The sequence below is a fragment of the Vulpes lagopus genome, chromosome 9 (genome assembly GCF_018345385.1).
Source record: "Vulpes lagopus strain Blue_001 chromosome 9, ASM1834538v1, whole genome shotgun sequence".
In the NCBI taxonomy this organism is placed as follows: domain Eukaryota; kingdom Metazoa; phylum Chordata; class Mammalia; order Carnivora; family Canidae; genus Vulpes; species Vulpes lagopus.
In genome coordinates this window covers 45,027,888-45,051,543 of record NC_054832.1, presented here as the reverse complement: position 1 = coordinate 45,051,543, position 23,656 = coordinate 45,027,888, and the positions used below count along the sequence as shown (strand labels likewise).

At 38.2% G+C, this 23,656-nt stretch overlaps 1 protein-coding gene across 3 annotated transcripts in view; it reads left to right on the top strand.

The window, feature by feature from the left end:
- Positions 1–1,129: 1,129 nt before the first annotated feature.
- Positions 1,130–23,656, top strand: part of RIPK2 (receptor interacting serine/threonine kinase 2) — a 37,532-nt gene continuing 15,005 nt past the window's right edge. For 2 of the 3 annotated variants that reach the window (XR_005990005.1, XM_041769609.1), the window contains exons 1-7: positions 1,130–1,302; positions 5,886–6,039; positions 8,338–8,493; positions 15,709–15,866; positions 16,555–16,604; positions 17,507–17,668; positions 22,556–22,641. Coding sequence is in view for 1 of the 3 variants with exons in the window: in XM_041769609.1 (XP_041625543.1) it covers positions 1,130–1,302; positions 5,886–6,039; positions 8,338–8,493; positions 15,709–15,866; positions 16,555–16,604; positions 17,507–17,668; positions 22,556–22,641 (939 nt within the window). In the remaining 2 variants the exon portion in view is untranslated. Of the gene's footprint in view, positions 1,303–4,107; positions 4,225–5,885; positions 6,040–8,337; positions 8,494–15,708; positions 15,867–16,554; positions 16,605–17,506; positions 17,669–22,555; positions 22,642–23,656 lie in introns of all 3 variants that reach the window. The other variant, XR_005990006.1, reaches the window with a different exon arrangement.

Genomic DNA, 23,656 nt, shown 5'->3' with positions numbered 1-23,656 from the left:
AGAGTTACGGACGAAAGAGAGAAGAAAAAAAAAAAGAGAAAGATAGAAAAGTAGGTCCCTAGGAGAGGAGCAGGCGAGCTGAGCCCGGCGCCCAGGTGCGGCGTCCAGGTGGGCAGGAGACCTGAGCCCCCGGCCCGCCCACCCCCCGCGCAGGCGCACAGGCGGCAGCCGCCCCCCCCCGCCCCGCCCGGCCCCGGGTCCCGCGCGCTCCCACCCCGCGGGGAGGCCCCGTTGGCCCTTCGGCCCGCGAGCTGCCGGCTGCGAGGAACCTTCGTCCAGCGGAGGGAGGACGGGACGAGCGGCCCCCGCCCCGCCCGCAGGTGTCGCCCCGAGCGAGGCGCCGCCCCACGTGACGGAAACGTCGCCCCTCCCCCTCCCCGCCCGGGGCCCGCCGTGACGTCACGGGGGAAGCTCGGGGAGGGAGGGGCTCCGGGAGGGAGGGGCGCCGCCTCCACGCGCAGGCGCCGCAGAGCGGCCGGCGGCCCCGGGAAGAGGAGTCCGCTCGGGCTGCGGGACAGCCGCGGCTGGCGTGCGCCGCGCGGGGCATGGGCTGCCCGGCCACCTAGTGCCCCGCCGCGGGAAGGGCCCGGCCGCCCCGGCTCCGGCTCCGGCTGCCATCGGGCTCCGCCTCCCGTTCCCGTCCGGCTCTCGCTCCGGTCCAGCCCCGGCTCTCGCTCCAGCCCCCTCCCCAGCTCCCGCTCCGCCTCCCCAGCTCCCGCCCCAGCTCCCGCTCCAGCCTCGGCTCCCGCCCGCCTCCAGCTCCGGCTCCAGCTCCCGCTCCAGCCCCTGCCTGCAGCTCCGGCTCCCGCTCCCGCTCCCGCCTCCTCCCCCTTTCTCGCTCCCCTCCCCAGCTCCAGCTCCAGCCCCCGCCTCCAGCTCCGGCTCCCATCCCCGGCCCCAGCCTCCGGCCCAGCCTCCGGCTCCCGCTCGCATCCCCAGCTCCGGCCGCCTCCCCGGCTCCCGCTCGCATCCCCAGCTCCAGCCCCGGCTCCCGCCCCCAGCTCCCTCCTCCAGCTCCCGCTCCCGCCCCCAGCTCCCGGCCCCGACCCCCCGCCCGAGCGCGGCGCCCCCGGGCCTCTCCGGAAGCCTCCGCCGCGGCGGGCACACCCGAGCGGCCGCGCCCGCGACCATGAGCCGGGAGGGCCCCCGCAGCGCCCTGCCCACCATCCCCTGCCGCAAGCTCGCCGACCTGCGCTACCTGAGCCGCGGCGCGTCGGGCACCGTGTCGTCCGCCCGCCACGCGGACTGGCGCGTGCAGGTGGCCGTGAAGCAGCTGCACATCCACAGCCCGCTGCGCGACAGGTAGGGCGCCCCGCGGAGCCCCGGGCGAGCCAACTCTGCAGCGCCGCCGCCTCCGGGCAGCCCTCCGGGGCTCGGGCCTTGCGCGGGGACGGGGGCGGGGGGGGGGCACCGGCTTCCTTGGAGATGCTTCCGTCGCCTTCCTCTGCCCTCTCCGCTGCCCTCTGCGTCTCCTCCTTCCCTCCCAGTCCTGGGCTCCCTCCCTCCAGACGCCAAACGCCGGGGTGCTTCGGTGTGGGGCTGCGGTGGATTTGGCTTGGTTTGCGGTTTATTACGTAGGGTCCTGAAAGTTTAGGTTCCCCGCTCCACTCGCTTCAGTTTCTCCTCTCACTCGGTCAGGGAGGCCTGGTCCCCCAGAGGACGTGTGGGTATTAGCTTGCGAACAACGCGCTGAATCAGAAGAAAGAGCTGAACGACCGGGAGTTCCGAATGCCGCTCGCATCCTGGAACAATTTCCGTGCACCGTCTAGGTTGTCAGGGAAAGCCAGCAGTTTCTGTTTCCAGAGAAGCATCTCAATCCTATACCGTTGCCCTGTGATCCAACCTATTGGTCAGTGGGTCTAGGCATGAGTCTTGCGTGTTTTCCTTCCTGGAGTCATTGGTCTTGCATATTTTCCTTCCACTCCACCAGGCCCTGCATTCAGTCCTTAGTGAGTTAACGTCCATGATTGCAACATCCTCCTCTCCTCCCCCCCCCCCCCCTCCCTTGTACCTAATATCCCAATTCATCACGCCGGGTGTCTGATTGGTCAGGGCCATTAGTATCCAATGGCAGATAAATTCCTCAGCTTCAGCCCTGTGGATTTATGGGGCTTTCATCAGCCTGTAGCTTTTCTTTGCTTTCTTGCTATCAGGCTTGGATGGGTGAGATCTCACAGTAAATTTGAGACGCCTCTAGAAATTGTTGCCACTCTTTATATGATCACAATCCAGGTCTCGTGTTAGATAAAATGTGGTGTCTGTTTCACCTGGGCCTTGAGTTCTGTGGGGCAAGTGCTGGGCAAAGGTGGGTACATGTATGTAGTCAAGTTTGAAGGGTGGTATTTGGTTAGAAAAGGTGATAGTATTTTAGAATCAGCTATGAAAATCTGTGGGTAACTAACCCTGATGGCCCCCTTACATATTCTACAGCAAATTGATCTGCCCATCTTGGATGCTGCTCCTCAAGAGTTCAGCTATCCCAGTTGTGTGCTATTTGAGATCAAAGGAATGAAGAGGGGGTTCCCTTTTCTATTCTTAGCAACAATTTTCATAACCTAAAACTCTTCAGTAAATTGGTAGGGAATTCTGTGGTCAAAGAGGCCGTAAGGACCAGTTAAATCCTTTGGCATTATTGCATCAGGTGCTTTCCCCTACCTGTTACCTAAGATCTTAGCATTCACAGTATTTATGCAATGTGAGCATTGGACTGAGCTATGCAGTTGACTCACAGGGTGTCCATTTACTCACTTATAAAGTGGGAATAATAATTGTATGTACTTGGCTCCGGTGTGGAAAATGTTTGCATTGTTGAGAGAGAAAGGAGGAAAAGGAAAGAAAAGAAAGGGAAAAGAAAAAAAAGAAGGAAGGGAGGAAAAGAAAAACAAGTTTATGTGCAGTTATGTGTTCTTATTTTAGTGACTTCTGCCCAATGAGTGGGCCTTCCCCTACCATCTCCTGACTCTTTCTGTGTAGATGAGTCTGATCAGTTGTTCAAACACCCTGTGACTGAAATTTCGATTTGGGTAATTTTGGTGATATGCCTCTAAAAAACTGTATTTTACATTTTTTTGTTTTTAGAAATATAAAAACCTGTCTTAGACCTATTTATTTTTGGCCTTTTCTGTTTTGCCACTCACTCAGTCTTCCCAAAATCTGACTTCAAGAACTTTCCTTGATCCTTTCCTTTCTCCCATCAAGCAGTGGAATGGAAAGAACACAGGCTTTGAGTCCCACAACTGCAATTCAAACCTGATTGCAACCCTGCCATTTAATGTTGGCCTCATAGAGAAGGCCTTTCTAACGTATCTGAGCCTCAGTGCCCTCATTTAAAGGGGTGATAAGGTAACCAGCTTTAGAAGGTTGGTGTTTGGGTGCTGGTGCATATAAAGTGGCTGACACATAATAGGATCACAACAGAAGGAAGAATGCCTGATACTCTTAATGTGAGAAAGAACAGGTATATTAAGGATCACTGAGACTTCGCCAGCATGCTCTCTCTATAGTGTGTTTTTTTTTTCCAGTATACCTAGAAATTTTCAAATCCGTTCTCTGTCTCCAGTATGCTGAACAGTAAGATGGAGCTCTTGTTGACTTCCATCTTTTGAGGCAATCACAGAACTCCTTAAATTTAAAGAAGATAAGTTTAATCAAGACAGGTCTCATAAACATATCACTGGGTTGCCTCACAGTTGGGGTGTTAAGTGGCTGAAGAAAGGGAGAAGGAAAAAACTTTTTACTTTAGGACCTCTTGTAACTCTTGAATTTTAAACGTATAAATATATTATCTATTCAGAACGTACATGACTTAAGATTTTTCCCTTTATTTTGCTTTTCGTTTGCTTTTAAAGCAAGCCTCCTGGTCTGGTGTGGAGTGTCTGTTGTTTTCTTTTTTTTTTTTTTTTTTTTTAATTTTTTTATTTATTTATGATAGTCACAGAGAGAGAGAGAGAGGCAGAGACACAGGCGGAGGGAGAAGCAGGCTCCATGCACCGGGAGCCTGATGTGGGATTCGATCCCGGGTCTCCAGGATCGCGCCCTGGGCCAAAGGCAGGCGCCAAACCACTGCGCCACCCAGGGATCCCGTCTGTTGTTTTCTTATTTCAACAGCCATTCATCCAGAGCTTGAGTGGTTTAAGCACCAACTAATCATCATCGCTTACCCAATAATCTTCTCCTGGAGATGTTTCTATTCTGTTACTGCTGCTACCAACACCTCCATCCATGGTAAAAACCAGTGACATTTCCAATTCCTTTGCTTTTTTTCATTTTTGTTTTTATTTTTGTTATTATTATGTCTACCTTAGTCACCACACCCTGGGCATTCTGTTGAGCTAGTGTTTTTCTTTCCATTTTCACTGAGACCTTTATAGTTTCAGACTCTCATTCCTTCACATCTCAATTAGTATTGTAACATCCTAACACCGAACTTCTACACTCTGCCCGCTTCTGCTGACCCTACGTCCTTTGGCCAAGCTAATCATCCTAAACGTTTGTCCTGCTCATGTCATTACCCTGTCAAAAACCTGCAATCACAATTTGCTGACTATCAAATAAAGTGTAAACACCCTCACCTGGCTTTAGGGCTCTGCGATGAGGCTCTAGCCTACTCTATTCATTTCCCTTCCTTTCATATGTTCTATGATGTATCCTGATTCGTATCGAACAATTTACCATTTTCTAAACACAACCGTCACTGTAACTTCTTTGAATACATCTGGTACATAGTTTATTAGATATCTATCAGGTGCCAGGCCCTGTTTCAGGTCCTGGAGACAATGGACAAAAAAGAAAGGCAGAGTCCTCCCTTCTTGGAGGCCACATCCATCTTGGCTGCCCTTTTACCAATGTTTGATACTCTAAAGACTGTCAACTCCCCTAGCCCAAGGTTTACTGCTTTTTCTGAGTTCCCCATAGTTTTCTATTTATTCATTTGCTTGCTTGCTTGCTTTTTTTTTTTTTTTTTTTACTTTATTGCGGGATAATTGACAGATGTAATCATGTATGTTAGAAATGGACATGATGATTTGATATACACTGTGGCATGATTACCAAGATCATGACAATTAACACATCCGAGGAAGACCTACAAATGGCCAGTAGGTATATATGAAAAGGTGTTCGGCATCACTAATCATCAGGGAAATGCAAATCAAAACCGCAATAGGTATTTTTCTTAAAAGGTTTCTTGGTAGCTTGAGGACACAGACTATGTTTATAGTCTCCATAATGTTGAGCATAGTTCTTTATTCATAATAAATGTTCCATATTTATTTGTTTTATGAATGAATGAGCAAATGAACCTGGGATCCAGAGTTACCCCAGGGATCTGTTATAAGCACTTACCTGTTCTAAGTGTCCTTTTCCTGAGTTCCACTGTATAATTTCTAAGCATTTTTGACCCTTATGCAACTATTATCATCTAGTCATTTAAATCTACAACATTTAAATGTATTATTTAAATATTTTGGAAAAAATGCATGTGGTATGCAGCCATGAAATTCAATATAATACTCTAATCAAATACAATATTCTAATACAACATAAGCTTTAATTCAAACAGCAACCATCCTAATATAGATAGACTTTATAGTTACTCAAATATTGTGTCTTTTCCCTTTCATAGGAGAGTACAATAATGATAACCTGTGTATAGCACCTTTTTCTGTCACTGGCTCAGAGAAGTTAGTATGGTCTCTAAACAGACCTGTGGAATGTATAGGACAAGTATCACCCCTACTTTAAATACAAAGAAACAAAGGGACAGAGAAGTTATATAATTTACACGAGGTCAATTAGTGAGGAAAAAAATCTAGTCTTAATGTTATTGGTATGATTATTGTGTATTTTTCATTACTTTGAAATAATTATACATTTTCTTTCTTTAGTGAAAGAAATGATGTTTTAAGAGAAGCTGAAATTTTACACAAAGCTAGATTTAGTTACATTCTTCCAATTTTGGGAATTTGCAATGAGCCTGAATTTTTGGGAATAGTTACGGAATACATGCCAAATGGATCATTAAATGAACTCCTACACAGGGTAAGTATTGTGCATTTCCAGAAGCTATGATTCTATTTTTGAAGCTATCTAGTGTTTTGGTTTTACAGATGACCAGATTGTTTGGAGAGATATAGATGAGTCAAAATAAGAATAATAGAAAACAATGGCAGTGGTAAAGTTACACAGTTTATGGCTTCTTTTGTGTTGTTAAAAATACCATAGAGTCAGGCCTCACATTCTGCAAGACTGAAGCTATTTTGTTTAAATAGCTTAAACTTCTTCCTGAAGTTTAAACTGAATTCCAGTAACCACATGTATAGTTACAGAGGTAGGAGAGGAAGAGAGAAAAGATAAACTCTGCACACGATATAATCATCTGTTAGTTAAGCCAGGTTTTATGTTAAAAACAATTTAGAATTCAAATTAAATGTTAATAATACCATTCCATAAAGTTCTGAATAGGCCAAGTAAATCTGACTCTGACTACCAAATACATCGGTACTCAATGGCATGAGCCATTTACCTTCTTGCCAAGGTACCAGTTACTCTGGCTTTGATTGGGAATCCCATCAGTAAGCTAACTGGAGGGGTGGGTCCTCATTCTTACCAGTAAGAAAATTTGTAGATCCTTATTCTCAAACTATGTATTTGCTTGATCTTATTAATATTACCTGCAGCCTGCAGTTTCTCTTAAGAAATCATTTTTTAAATTTACTTGGTCTATTTTGTGAGGGTTTAGTTAAAACCTGGTATCATAATCCATAAAATCCTATTAGTAGATGCTCCTAAATTCTGATACTTCACAATGTTCTGTAAGCAAACAAGGGAGAGTGGGCACCACTGTCAGCCACTCATGGAATGACTTCCTCTTTATTTCTGAGTACATCACTTCCTATTAATGACGAGACCATTTGAGACGAGGACTATTGTCCGTGTGTAAGATTTGTATAACTATCACAGCAACCAAGACACAAATATCACTTAGCACAATTTCCTTTTTTTAAAAAATGAATATAAGCGTAAATTCGCATATTTTCTTCCCATACCCCAATACCCATTAGATACTCTGATATCCAAAATTGGAGCCCACTAGAAACTATAGAGCCTGCTTCAGGGGACTACCAACTCCCAGAAAGAATCATAGCATATAGAGTGAGCGTTCTACTACTGTCTCTATGATCACAGAGGCTCGTCACTCCTTTGAACTACATAATTTTCAGAAGAAAATTACCTTTGTACAAACTAAAAGATTCAGTTACTGGGATGGAGGTCTGTGTATAGCAGAGGAAGTAATGTACTACGTTTCTTTTGGTTTCCTGTGTTGTATTATTAGAGTGGGATGTATCTCAAAGTCCTCTCCCCGACCCCTAGAAGAGTGCTGAAAAAAAAAAAATCAAAATACAAATGTAAACACCAGGTTAATCAGTAAACCATAAGCTTACCCATTCACAGAAAAGATTCTCAAGAACAGATTTGAGCTTTCAGTAAAACCATACTTTTTCATGTCATTTAGAATATAGCCAGTAGCTTGGTGCCTAATAGTTTAATGTCACATCTCCTCAAATTATCTAATTTTTCTGAGTGTGTTCATTCTTCTGGGAAGCTACATAACTTTTATGTTCAGAAGTTCAGGTGAACATCACGTGTAAGTACCAGGAAATACAAATCAAATACGAATCATATATTTTAAATATGTCTGTATTACATACACTTAGAAATAAAGGTAGTCTTTTGTCTCGTTCACAAAAGCAAAACTCCCAAAGGCTAAGTGTTCAAGCTAGGATACAAAAGTTATATGATAAGAAGTAGGAGATATTCATGTTTAGTAGATATAATATGGTCATAATTTTAATTGATTTGATTTAATCATTGGACTGTTATAATAACTAAAGTATAATGTCAATGGGAAAAGTAACATAAATTTTGAATTAATGGTTTGGTATATACTAGAAACAGACTTCATGTATGTTTGTGTATGTACATATAGGTTACTTAATAAAAACCATAGAATGAGAGATAGGTGTGAGTATAGGTATATGTGGAAAAAAAAATTTGAAAACTGTTAAATAAAAAAAGAAGAGCCAATAGCATGTGATTATATAGCCAACACAAACTAAAAGGAAATATCAGTACTATAAAGTCATCATTATTTTTTCTAAAAGATAACATGGATGTTAAATAATGTCAAATTGATACCATGATACTATGTAATAAAAATAAACATGTCTTGATCTCTGTTTATACTGTATTTCCACGTGGAATATTTGATTTTCTAAATTGAAATGTAATGAATATGGTCACTTATTTTTAGTTTTGTTTATTTTCATGTATATGAAGAAAACAGAATATCCTGATGTTGCTTGGCCACTGAGATTTCGTATCCTGCATGAAATTGCACTAGGGGTAAACTATCTGCACAATATGAATCCTCCTCTACTTCATCATGACTTGAAGACTCAAAATATCTTATTGGATAATGAATTCCATGTTAAGGTAATTACTTAAAAAAAAAAAAAGTTTATCTGCATCCTTGAGATGAATAGTTTTAAAGACTTCTTAGAGTTTTTTTCTCTACCTAGCCAATTTAATCTCTCTCCCTTTTCCATAGCCTGTAATTCTTTTTTTCAGTGTCCCTTCTTCCAGCTGCAGTGGTTTAGTTATTCCTAGACTCCAGAGGCACATAGAATCATGGTACAAATTACAAATTCATTTTGTCCTTCACTGAAATTATCAAGTGAACCTTTTTTTTTTTTTTTTAATTTTGCAATTATAGATTCACAGGAAGTTGCAGTGATAATACAGAGATCCAGTCAACTCTTCACTTAGTTTCTGCCAGTGGTTACATCACACCTAATTATAGTACCATTTCACGTCCAGAATTTTGACATTGGTACAATGCATGTATGTAGTTTCTGTGTTACTTTATCACGTGTGTGACCATCACAGCAATCAAGATACAGCACTATTCCATCACCACAAATATATCAGTCATGCTGCCCCTTTATATTCACACTCAATCTCCTCCCTTCCAATATCCCTAACCACTGACAAAACCACTAATCTGTTCTCCATCTCTATGATATTGTCATTTTGAAAATGCTGCACGAATGAAATCATACAGTATGTGATAGTTTGAGATCAGCTTTGTTTCTTAGCATATCTTTGAGATCCATCTAAATTGTTGGCTTATATCAATAATGGGTTCTTTTTTATTGGTAGTATTCATGGTATGCGTATACCAAAGTTGTTTTAACTATTCGCCTACTGCAAGATATTTGTATTGTTTACAATCTTTGGAAGTTAAAATAAAACTATGAACAATCCTGTGCAACTTTTTGAGTGAACTAAGTTTTCATTCCTCTAGATAAGTGTCCACGAACTGCAACTGCTGGATAAGGGTTTGTTTAGTTTTTTAGAAAACTACTAAACTATTTTCTCTAGAATATTTATAGTTTATTTTATTATTATAGTTTATTTTATTTATAGAATAATAGTTTGTACTTTATACATCCTACCAGCAGTGTATGATAGACCTAGGTTTTCCCATATCCTCACCAGCATTTGGTATTGTCACAGTTTTTTATTTTAGCACTGTAAATAGTAGATATATAGTGATAGCTTATCATAGTCTTAATTCCATTTTCCTAATGGCTAATGATGTTGAACATTTTCTCATTTGCTATCTATATATCCTTTTCAGTGAAATGTTTCTCCATGTCTTAAGCCTGTTTTCTAGTTGGATCCTTTAGATTTTTCCTATTGTGTTTAGAGAGTTCTTTAGATTTTTTTTAGATATGAACTCTTCATCAGATATGTAGTTCACAAATATTTTCTCTCAGTTGGTAGTTTGTTCTTTTCATCCTTTTAAGAAGGTCTTTCACAAAGGGAAATTTTCATTTTGATGAAGTCTAATATATTTGGGTTTTTTTTCCTTTATGATACTTTTCTGCTGTCATATCTAAGTAGCCTTCATCAAGCCATAGATATTGAAGATTTTCTTCTATGTTATCTTCTAAAAGTTTAGAGTTTTATGTTTTACACTTAAATCTAGGATCTACTTTTTTTTTTTTTTTTTTTTTTTTAAGGTTTTGTTTATTTACTCATGAGAGACACAGAGAGAGAAGCAGAGACATAGGCAGGGAGAGGAACAGGGTCCCTCCACAGAGTCTGATGCAGGTCTTGATCCCAGGACCCGGGGATCACGACCTGAGCCAAAGGCAGACAGTCAAACCACTGAGCCACCCAGGTGCCCCTAGGAACTACTTTGAATGAACTTTTGTATAAAGCATAAGATTTAGGTGCCTTAAAGGCACCAGATCCAATAGTGATTTCATAGTTTACCCTATATCTAACTGATGACAGAGTTTACCCTATATCTAACTGATGACAGCAAATAAAAAGTAGTTGCCAAGTAACTAATACTAAATGTAACTCTCTTTATTTTTATATTATTTCGGTACACTTCTTATAATAATATATTTATTAACTGAAGATTACTGTAAATATCAAAAGGCATTCAAAGAAAAAAATCACAAGGAAGTTGGAACAATAGAAAAATTGGTACAAAAAATGTGAGAAAAGTTAAATAAAAAAAAAAAAAGAAGCCTCTGTTAAAGGCACTTCCTCTTCCTAGAATAAAATGAGAGGGGAAAGGAAAAAAAGCAAACTGCCACCTCGGTATTACAAAAAAAAAAAGAAGAAGGAAGGAAGGAAAGAAAGAAAGAAAAAAAGAAAAGAAACTAGTCTATTACATAGGCAATAAAAACCACACAAATAGAAATGCCTTCAAGGTCAGCAAGTCCCTGAATCCTCACTGTAGACCCTTGTCTCCCAAGGGAGTTGTCCTATGACCGGGGAGTCTTAATATCCATACTTAAATGATTGCAACATTTTCTTATATGATCAATCAAAACATCTTTCCCTTGTTTCCATCCATGGGTCCTAGTTCTCTTCTTTGTGATGAACTGAGTAAGTCCAATTCTACTTCCATATCACAGCCCTCTCAATGTTCAAAGACGGCTGTAATACCCCTGCCCCTCACATACACTTGTGTTTTGCTCTTTTCTGAACATCCATAGTTCTTTGAACCAGTTTCCTTAATATGTGGATTTTAATTGCAGGTGCTATCCAGATCCTTCTGTGTTTAAATCTCCATTAAATTTTTATCCTCACAACGGAACAAAATCTCCTGATGTGACCCGATGAATGTAGAGTTAAATGGATGTGTTTTTCCCTGGTCCCTAAACACTTTGCTTAATACTTCATGATTCATTGGCTTTTTTTTTTTGGGGGGCGGGGGTTATATCACAACATTTAAATTGGGCTCAGCATCAACAAGCCCTGAGAAGCTTTTTTGTTCAGATAGTGTTGCTTAAGCCACATCTCCCAATCATGTACTTTGCCAGAATACTTTCTGGACATTATCTTGTTAGATATGAGTAATCACTTCAGCCTCTTAAGATCTTTTTCAGTATTATTTCTGTAGCCCAAGGGCTTCAAATTTGTCTTCCAGCTTTGTGTCCTCCTCAGATTTAATTAGCTGGTTTTTGTATCTTTAAGCCATGTTTAAATATTAACTAGTACAGAACTCAGATCAGTGTTCACACCACACAATATGGTGCTCAGAACCTTCCTCCAGGTCAATATCAATCCTTAACCAGCCCTTTTGGAGAATAATCATTAATTTTGTTTCAAATACTTGTAAGAGAGCTGTTAATACAGCCCATATTTTTCCATTTTGTCCTTAAGAGAAGACCTTGCTTGACTACCTTCCCACATGTCCTCCTGGCTTCTCCCCCCACCTTCTTCAGAGTGACAACTCCCTGATGACCCAGCCAATTCCTCTGTGTCTTTGTACCTTGATTTATGTTTCTTCATATTATTTTTCACCATCTGTCATAATTTTATTAATGTGTTTATTGACCGTCTCCCCCAATTAGACTATAAACCCCATGAAGATTGAAATTTAGTCTATTAACCGCCACCTGCTCAGTGCATGCCATATTGAAGCATTAACTAAGTACCTATTGAATAAACAAATGAATGAATTCCAGATCTTCTGTATATACCAGATAAGCCCGCTAACTTAATAGTCAAGCATGTTATATAAAATGACAAAGTGTTTTATAATATGCAAACTGTTTAAACATTTACGCTTTGACAGTGCTACTGCCGTCAAAACAGGAAATGAAATTGGTCATAATTTTATTCAGTAAATATTTATGGAGCAGCAGTAGTGTGCAAGGCATTGTGCCAAGCACACGAGACCTGACGTTGATCACTGATCTGATGTGATTTGTTTTTCGTGAATTCCTGCTGATACACCTTTTATTAAATTTTCTAAATTTTTAAAGCAGAGATTAAGAATAGTCTCTATCAATAAGTAGATTTGCAAAGCCAATATTATATTTTTCCTTTTTAAAAGTCAGAATAGCACTTACTTTTCTCATATTCTGTAGTACCTCCATTCTGTCTCACAAAGAGCGCTAATAGCACCATAGAGGTACTTGCAAGTATTCTTGGTAACCTGAAATATGTATAAAATAACCTGAGATTTGCACTTTTTAAAGCCTTTCAATGTCCTTGGACTTTACCTTCTTCATCTCAGTCTGGAAACTATACTTAATAGAGAAAACAAAAGCAAAGTAATAAATAGGGAATGATTCCTACTTTCTTCTTTTCACTGATCAGCAGGATGTCCTTGGTCTTTCTTTAATATGAATAGAATTTAGAATAGTTTGAGTTTGTTTAGTTTTTATAATTTTTATTACTCTCAGTACATACAGAACTGTGAACTTTGTAATACTATTCCTATAAATTAGCGGCATTCTTTTACATGCAACTTACGTGTCTCTACTTGTTACTTTATAAATGTCCCTTTAAAAGTCAAAGTACATCACTGACTCATGGAAAAGTAGCAGTTACTTAATCTACCCATCTTTTTCTTTAAATGAATTGCAAAATATCTTTAAAAATACTTAATGAAGTTATGGGTAGCCCAGGTGGCTCAGCAGTTTAGCGCCTGCCTTCAGCTCAGGACCTGATCCTGGAGACCCTGGATCTAGTCCCACGTCAGGCTCCCTGCATGGAGCCTGCTTCTCCTTCTGCCTGTGTCTCTGCCTCTCTCTCTCTTTCTGTGTCTCTCATGAAAAAATAAATAAAATCTTTAAAAAATAAATAAATAAAAATACTTCATGAAATTAAGTGGAAATTTACACCTTGCTATCATTTTCTGAAGTAAGTTTTCTCACTGGAATGTTGACCAGAAACGTTATCTGAAAGGAAAATATTTACTCCTGATTAAGGTCAACTGATACTTTTCTGCTTTAAAAAGAATACATTGTTTGATTATCTGCCAAGTGTCCATTAGTGTACCTTAGATATAAATGAACCAGTGATAGACTTCTTTGAAATGAAAATATTTATATATGCCATATTTGGTTTCTCTGCTCTTCTGTTGGTCCTAAGTGGAAACCAGAATACTTCAGGATTATTCTTCATAACTTCTTACTGATAATAACTTCAGGATTATTCTTCATAACTTCTTACTGATAATAACTTTATAGTTATTTATAAAGATATAACTTTATAGTGTTGTAGATGTGGATAGTGTATGTAAATAAAAATAGCTATTCTAATAGGGTGCTAGGATTGTGGATGATTTTTATGAGTAGTGTGTTTTAATTTCCTCTAATCTTTAAAATCATCTTTTTATTTAAAAAGAAAGCCTTTAGCTTCAAAATGCATGTTAAGATCTTGTGTAGGTAGAATGGGTAAGTTCTTATTCTCTGTCGTCATGGCTGAAGGATAAATTTATCAAGACCTTAAGAAATCTTAGAACTCTTATTCCTTCCCTCACATTATTCATTTTTTTCCTTCTGTTTGAAGATCCAAATTTAATGAGTCATGCCTTTCATGAGAATATTTGTAATAAAGGGGAAAAGTGGATTTCTACATGAAAACCAAACTAAATCAGCTCATAGAAAATTCTGATTAAGGTTTGTAGGTCAGGTTTGAAAACAAAGATGAAAATCTTGGGTGAAGCAGCACATAAGGAAGCAAGCTCAGGAATACAGTTTCCGCAACACTGTGTTCAAACCAACATTTAGCCCAGGAATTTGCAAATTATGGTTCAGGTATAAGGTGAGACCACATCTCAGATTTTTTTTTTTTTTTTTTTTTAGCATTTTTTCACTTGCGGCATAAAAATAAACTCTACTTATCATAGTAATGCATATTATTCTAGCAACTGTAGTGCTGATTTTGATTTTAGAGGGTAGGTGGGAAGAACAGATTAAATTGAGTAAGAGCAACCTATATACAAAACATTAATAATCTTAACACATAAGGATCACTTATTATGTGATACTACTATTCTGAGTGCTTTGCTTAGAACAAGTTGTTTAATTTTCTCACTACAACCCTGCAGTGTAGATGGTGTTATCATCCCCAGTTTGCAGATGGATAACCTGAAGTGCAGAAAAATTTAAAAACTTGCTCAAGTTGACACACAGTTAATTAAGCGGTAGAATTGGAATATAAATGTAAATAATCTAGGTTCTAGAACTCATGTTCTTAGCCACATGGTATATTGCTTTTCAGAATCAATCCAGCTCTTCATGTATGTATCGGCACCATGTTTTCTCTTGGTCTTTCCTATTTTTTTCCTTAGACTTCCCTTTTATTTTAATAATATATGAAAAAATTCATATAGTCTATCTCTTCTCTTTAGTGTGGGGCCATAATATTTTTTTATTATCAAAATCGTCTAAACACTAAGCAAATTTTCTTCTACTAAAACTAGCAGAAAAATATAAGGGCCAAATAATTGAAACACAAATGGTATGCCGGATAGAGTTCATTTCCCTCTGTTTACCCTAACTTGTGTAACGTGAAGGTCTAAGTAATTTAAATTTAATATTTTTAAAGATTTACTATACCCTTTTGTCTTTTAAACACTGTTTCTGTTCTCATATCCTGTCTTAGATTTTTTTTTAAAAAAAAAGAAGAACAAGGAACCTATTTGAAAGGTTAGAGAGTTATAAGATGTTGTGTGACATCTGCACAAAATTTATAAGTGAAGCAAAACTATAGAGGATATATCAAAAGTATAAAATGTCACCAATAATTCCTTAAGCAATCCTTGCCATAGACATAAATATGCTTTATATGATTCTTTTAGGGGCAAGCATAAATCATGTAATAATGACCTCTGCTATATTAGAATTTTACTTACCTCAGAATTTAAGGTTACTGTTTTCAGGACATCATAAATAAGAACATATAAACCTGAGTTGCAAACAATGCCCAGGGGCACGCATATTAGATACCAGTAGTTTAGCAGCTCTGTGACGTGTAGCAGCATATGCCGCAAAACTACTTGTCTTAAAAAGTAGTATTTGGTATATATGCTCATTCAGAATTTAAGACAAAAAATACTGCTGTTTTTTAAAACTCAGCTTCCATTTTAAAATTTGTGATATGCTGAACTTCAGGTCAATACGTATTACTTCTAGAGTTACTAGGCTCAGCACTCAAGAATTTAATGTATTAAGAAACTGATACAATACATAGAAATAAAATATTAATATAGAACCTTTTCTCTGCTCTCATACCTGAATACAATGAATACAACCAGAGTCAGTTCTTGGTTTTTTTAAAGGAAAAAAAAAAGGTTTAAATTCAATTATTTACTCTTTTCCCTTACAGATTGCAGATTTTGGTTTATCAAAATGGCGTATGATGTCCCTCTCACAATCACGAACTAGTAAATCTTCACCAGAAGGAGGGACAATTATCTATATGCCGCCTGAGAACTATGAACCTGGACAAAAATCACGGGCCAGTGTCAAGCATGATATATATAGGTATAATATATTACTTTGGCTTGTATAAAAACAATATTAATCAGAATTTTGAAGCTGCATTTTAAAGTGTGATTTTTAGTCTTGTGTCTCATAAGTGTGATAAAAATAGAGGCCACAGTGGTTAATATTTTTCAAATTAAATTTTTTTAATGATGTAAAAGTAGCTGAAAGGAAGGCATCTTTAAAGTGTATCTTGTTGTCCTGTCAATTTATAATATAGTACTAAAAGGTTTTTTTCTTACTTGACATTGACAGAGGAGGAAGGGAAGCTGTGGTTAACAGTTAACACTACCAAGGAGACAGTACTTAGACCAGAAAAAAAAAAAGTCAATAGAATAGAGCTACATGAGGCCATCTTTTTTTTATTGCTTTTTATTTTGTGTGAATAATAGAATTGTGTAGTTAGAGGTCATTAAAGAATCATCCTATTATCCTTGTCTAGAACTTCAAAATTTTATTGCAGTAATTTACTAATTTTTCAAATTGGATTAATTCCCTTTCAAAACAAAACCGTATGTAAATATTCATCATCTTGGTTGTATATGGTGATTCTTTATATAGCATTTCACTACCTTATCACTTGCAAAAATGATATCTCCACAGTCAACTTTTAAAATCAGTGCTGTTTTAGTTTATTATGCATCGTCAGTTTATAACGTCTTCTATGTAATATTTTTATCTTAAACAGCTATGCAGTGATCACATGGGAAGTCTTATCCAGAAAACAGCCTTTTGAAGGTAAGTGTACTTTCATATCCTCATTCTAGATGACTTCATGTTGGTAGGCCGCATCCAGTACTATATAAATAAAACCTATCTTATTTTAAATTTGCCTACCATTCACTTTTTGGAAAACATGCTATGAAAACAATTTATCAATTCTGAATCCACTGTATATTGGAAACTATACTGCATTAAGGGTCAGAAATACGTAGAGTCTAGTACTTGTTCTGATGGTACTTACCTTTGTGATCAAGCCACTAAATCTCTTGGGTCTTCATTGTTTTATTTGCAAAATGAAAATTTTGAATTTTTATTTTTAAGATTCCTTCAGGCTCTAAAACTCTTAATTAGAAAATTTAATTAGTGCTTTTTCCATAACAGCCAGCAAACATTGAAGAAGAATTTTTAAGTTTTCTGATAACATTGTCCATTTCTTTATTTTGAGGATTATATGGGTCAGCTTGCTGTGTAACAACCTTAGAATCTTAGTAGCTTACAAAATAAATATATATTTTCTCATTCACAGTAGGTGTGAGTGGCCACTCTTGGCTATGTGAAGTTCCACTCATTTCTACTAAGGTCTTTTCTATTCATAGCCCATTGACCAAATCAGACATATGACCAAGCTTAAAATTAATTAGGTGAGGTGAGGCTATAAATACCACAGAAGCAGACAAGTCTGTCAATGACAGACTTGTCATTGTCTATGTATATATATATAAATATATATATATAGAGAGAGAGAGAAAGATATATATATATATATATCTTAAAATTTTAAAAATCTTAGGGGCGATGCATTACTCCTAAGATTTAAAGTTTCCCTCATTTTCATTTGGTTGACTTTAGAATATATTTAAGTAATATATTGAATCATAATATATTTCTAATGAATGAAATATATTTTTTTTTGACAGAAGTCACTAATCCTTTGCAGATCATGTATAGTGTATCACAAGGACATCGACCAAACACTAATGAAGAAAGTTTGCCACTTGATATACCTCATCGAGCACTTATGATCTCTCTAATAGAAAGTGGATGGGCACAAAATCCAGATGAAAGACCATCTTTCTTAAGTGAGTATACAGTTTTATTCAGGACTTCTTAAATTTAAAAAAAAAAAGTGAATATACTATGAATAAGATATTTCTTGAAACATTACACAAGTTAGATGGCAAGCTTAAAGTTCCTCTTTTTTTAAAATTCAGTTGCTGTTTTTATTTTATGAGATGAGATTGGAGAGATAAGGAGAGCCAGTTGGCTATCATAAAAAGGTTAGATCCAACTACAATGGATCATTGTTAAAGTGTGTTTTATATGGAAATGACATGACCTAATTTAAGTTTTGGAGAGATCACTCTTGTTGATATGTGGAAAATTGACTTAAGGGCAGGAGTGGAAGCAGATACCAGGTAAGAGACTCTCACAAGAATTTACTAAGGTGGTAATCCTAGATAGAAAAATTAGATAGAATTAAGATTTATTTCAGAGGTAGAACAGATCATCATCTAAATGTAAACCTAGGTGAAAGTTTTTATGACCTTATGTTAAGCAAAGAGCTCTTATATATGACATCAGAAATAAGATCCATGAAAAAAATAGAATTGGGCATTAAAAAAAAAACTGAAAATTTTTGTACTTCAAAAGATGATATTAAGAAAAAGTGAAAAGATGAGATGCCTGGGTGGCTCAGGGTGTGATTCCGGGGTCCTGGGATCGAGTTCTGCATCAGGATCCCCACAGAGAGCCTACTTCTCCCTCTGCCTACGTCTCTGCCTCTCTCTGCGTCTCTCATGAATAAACAGATAAAATCTTTAAAAAAGAAAAAAGTGAAAAGATAAGCCACAGACTAGGAATCCTCTTTCTAACTGAAAAAGCAGTGAAATATATTTTTCATTCAAAATCTGGGTCCAGCGCACATCAGTACTATATTTAAAAACTTAAAAGTTGCTTGTAAATGGATTCAAGTTTTATTTATTTCCCAGAGCTACGTGGGAGAGTTTATATCTCCTTTGTCCCAGTGCCACTTCCAAATACTCCTTTTCTTTTCCATTCTCTAAAAATCCTAGCCCTTTTGCAAAACCATACCGTTAGGCAGGACCTCTCTACAGACTTCCTGGTTTTTCCCTGTTGTACTTTAAAGACTTTTGGCTGCCTGATTCACCCTGCATTGATCAGCACTGCTGAATACTTACAGGAGCCTTCTGCACGTGGCAGAGCTCTCTCTCTCTCTCTATTCCTCTTCTCTCTCTGGTACTGCCCTGTGCACTCTGTCTGCTTTGGTCTACCCCGACTCTCAGCCCCATCTCTTCAATCAAGTTTCCACTCAAGTGAGAAGTGAAGCCTCGCCTCACTTCCCTCTTAAGCTGCAGCTAGAAACTCAGCACAGAAAGCTTGCGAAATCATAAGGCTCACCTGATTTGTGTCCTGTCTCTCAGTGATCGCTGTCCTTTGTTGCCTGGTATCTAGGATCTTGAAACCCATTGTGTCATGTTGTTTTTTGTTTTTTTTTTTTCTAGCTTTTTTTATTGTTTTAGGCAGAGTGGCAGATAAAACCCTGTTGCTCCATCTTGGCCAGAAGTGGGAGTTATTTATTGGTTTTCTCTTTAAAGTAATGGTCAGGGCAGTGGCTCAGTGGGTTAAGTGTTATAAGCAGCTGCCTTCGGCTCAGGTCACGATCCTGGGGTCCTGGAATCAGGTCATGATCCCCGGGTCCTGGGATCAAGCCCAGCATGTCGGGCTCCCTGCTCAGTGAGGAGTCTGCTTCTACTCCTTCCCCTCCTCTTCCTCATGCATGCTCTCTTTCTCTCAAACTCTTTAAAATCTACTAATTGCCAAAACTGAACACTAAACACTACTTAAAAATTCTGTAATGCCTGGGCAGCCCCGGTGGCTCAGCGGTTTAGCGCAGCCTTCAGCCCAGGGCGTGATCCTGGAGACCCGGGATCGGGTCCCACGTCAGGTTCCCAGCATGGAGCCTGCTTCTCCCTCTGCCTGTGTCTCCGCCCCCCCCCGCCCCCTGTGCCTCTCATGAATAAATAAATAAAATCTTAAAAAAAAATTCTGTAATGCTTCTCAAACACATCGACTACATTCTCACAGATCAGCTGTTCTAAATGTATGGTACAAGGACCCCTGGGGTCGTTGGTTTCTGAGACTTTGAGAAGAATTCACAAAATCAGAACTGTTTTCAAAATAATAAATATTGGGACACCTGGGTGGCTAGTGGTTGAGCGTCTGCTTTCAGCTCAGGGTGTGATCCTGGGGTCCTGGGATCGAGTTCTGTCCGCATTGGGCTCCCCTCAAGGAGCCTGCTTCTCCCTCTGTCTGTGCCTCTTCTCTCTCTCTCTGCATCTCTCATGAATAAAGAAATAAAATCTTTAAAAATAATAATAATAAATACCAAGATTATGTTTTTAAATTCTCTCTCATGAGTGAAGTGAAGCCTCGCCTCAAAAAAAAAAAAAAAAAAATGACACAGTGGGTTTCAAGATCCTAGATACCAGGCAACAAAGGACAGCGATTACTGAGAGACAGGACACAAATCAGGTGAGCCTTATGATTTCACAAAAAAAATCCACATAGTGGATTTTTCCAGAGGCTAGAGGTATGATGGTTTTATTGCTCCAACAAATAATAGAATGTGTTCTCATATACTCTGATGTTTTAAATTTTTCTCAGTTTTAATTTGTAACATAGTAAATATCAATAGATATGACCCACATATACCAAAGCTATTTGCGCTAGTCAATAATTTTGAAGACTCCTGAGACCTAAAAGTTTGAGAATTGCTTCCTTCTATCTGTTGATCATCTTGTACTATTGTAGGAGACACATAAGGCCTATTCTTTTTTTTTTTTTTTTCATAAGGCCTATTCTTTATGTTCCCAAAGTGATGGTGAAATTCTATATCAGTCCCCAAGAAGGAAAGTATAGGAAGAACATTTCCAGCTTCTACATGCCCCTCAGCACGCTTCCACAGAATTACTTCATTTATTAATTTTGGAAAAAAACTGAGCATGCTTATCTGGTCCCTTCTCAGTTTTTTTCCTTCTTTTAGAAGTCAGCCTGTCTAAAGGATGCCTGCATTTACTGCTCCCCCATGTGGAAGTAGATGAGGCTTGTGGCTGAGTAAAGCTGTGAACTCTTTCCAAGCCCATTGGCTACAGATCTAAAGGTAAATCCTCCCAATTATCTTTCCCAGTAATAAAGATTGATACTTTGATCATCATCATTATTCTAGGTCTTTTCTCGATAGATTCTGAGCTTAGGAGGAGAATACAGGGGTAATATCTTAGTCTCCCTCCTTAAACCTCCTGCACCCCATGCTCCATCTTTGAGCTGATCACCTCTTCTCACACGACATTGAGAAATTAAAAACCATGAGAGAGTACCACTATCTGATAGTTCCACTACCGCATCTACCATCTTAGTTGTGCTTGTATCCATCTTTCCTGCCTTCTCTCTTTTACAGGGAAGAGAGATCTCTTTCACTTTTTATGGGAAAGAAGTGTCCATATACTTACATAAATGTAAATGTATCACTTGTGCTCTGGGTACCATCCCCAAACCGTCTCCAGCTTCTGTTCCTTTATATTCTTGCTCTACTCCTTGCAGTGCCCATCTCAGCCTGTCTGCTGGATCATTCAGCTGTCATACATAATCCTTTACTATCTCCTATCTATACAGGAAAAAAAATCTCAACTCCATCATATGTCAGGTAACCACCTCATTTTTGGGCTCCCATTCAAATCTAAACACCTTGTAGGAATTGTCCACCCTTGTTGTCTCTGCTTCTTTCCCTCTCATTCAGTTTTCAACAAACTTAACATCAGTCTTCTGTTTGCCTATCTCTACTAAAGCTACATTGTTGGCATTACCAAAGATGGCAATGTTAGAAAATTCTGCTCATCTTTCTTGGTTTCTCAGAAGATTAGACATGACTGTTCCCTCCGTGTAACTGGGCCCTTTACTATCTACATACTACCTATACTCATGACCTAGGTAATCCACTCCAGACTATGGCTTTATATACCATCCATATGTTAGCGATCCTCAGTTTTATATCTGGAGCCATGGTCTCTGCTTTCAGCAATAATTTCATATATTATTATAGTAGTCGTAATTATGCTTTTTTCTATTTGTTGGCTATTATGAATGATGCTACTATGGCTATGGCTGTTTATATACAAGTCTTTGTGTGAACATACACTTTGATTTCTTAGATTGCTACCTATGAGTTGAAGTGCTGGGTTGTGTGGCAAATTTATCTTTCATTTTTAAAAACTCTCAGATATTTTCTAAAATGGCTCATCATATCTTACATTCCCATTTTCAAATGGGTTGTCCTATTATTGTTATATATTCTACGTAGAAGTCCTTTAGCAGATACGTGATATGTAAAAAATGTTATCCCAGTCTGGGGCTTATCCTCATTTTTCTTAACAGCAGCTTTTTGAAATGCAAAGGTTTTCAATTTTTTTGAAGTGCATTTATCAAAATTCTTTTTGGATCCTGTTTTTAGTGTCATATCTAAAAATTACTTGCCTAACTCAAGGTCATGAAGAATTTCTCCTATGTTTACATTTAAGCGCATGATCCATTTCAAGTTAATTCTATGTACGGTGTGAGGTAAGAGTCTAAATTTGTCTTTTTTCATGTGGATATCCAGCTGTCCTAGCACCATTTGTTGAAAGGATGATCCCGTTCCTATTGAATTGCCTCAGCAACTTTGTCAAAAAGCAATTGACCATAACTATAAGGGTTTATTTTTAGATTCTCAAGTGTATTTCAGGATATGTATTTCTATATGCATATAATAAAGGCTCTTAAGAGGGTTGAATATCATCATTTTGGGGAAAAATTGACGTAGAGCCTTATCAGTGAAATATTAGCATTTACATTTTTGCAATTTAATGATTAGAGCAATCTGAACACATATAATTTTTTTTTTTCTTATTTAGAATGTTTAATACAACTTGAACCAGTTCTCAGGACATTTGAAGAGATAACTTTTCTTGAAGCTGTTATTCAACTAAAGAAAACAAAGGTAAATTACTAAATAAAATAGTGGAAATTGAACTTAAAACAATTCTATATTATTCATGAAGATTTTCAGCTTGTTTAATTTAGTTTTCTTCTATATGCTTTTCACAAATATCAGCTCTACAGTATTAGGGTGATAGAGCTTAACAGAGACTATGAATACTGTTTTCTCTCACCAAAAAGCTTTTCCATGTCTTTGAAATGGCCACTTCTTGATTTCAAAGGCATTTCCAGAACTCCCATATATCAGATGTAAGTTTAAAATGTGTAATGAATGCCAGTTATATATAGTGAATGCCCTAAATTACTAGGACTTTTTAACCTATAGTTCTTTTTTTTTTTTTAACCTATATTTCTTAAGCTAAAGTTTCAGTATATATGGACTAATAGAAGTCTGGGTTCTTACACTTCTTTTTAACCAAAGTTCTTGGGTTTTTAAAGATTTATTGCCAAGTTAAGCTATAGAGTTATATTAATAATTGAGGCCAAAATGTGTGTTCTTTTAATGTTTTATTTTATTTTGTTCTGTTTTCCCATTCAGACACTCCATGTTACATAAATCAAAGCAACAGTTGATACGAATTACTTAGAACAATTTTCTTATTTACTCATTCTGGCTTTTGTAGATCATAACAATTGAAGGGACCTATTACTGCACAATTTTCTTAATACTGTCAAAATTTGTTTAAAAAGCAACTACGGCCCTTTAGGGACAAAGTAAGCATAGTTGAGCACTTGCTGAGTGTCATTAAATTGCATCTGAGATATAATAAAAATAATCAATTATTAACCAAAGTCTTGAGTTGTGAATTAAGCATAGTCTGTAATTTATATATTATTAAAGACATTGATTGCCTTTCGTGGTTTGCTGAACCTTTTGACAAAACCATTAGTTTGAAAAGGAAATACATGAAGAAAACAACTACCTTTAACAAAACTAAAAATTGATGATGGTAGTATTAGTACCTGTTTTCTGAGAAACTAAAGAAGAACTGTGTTTTAATTATTTTGATAACTTT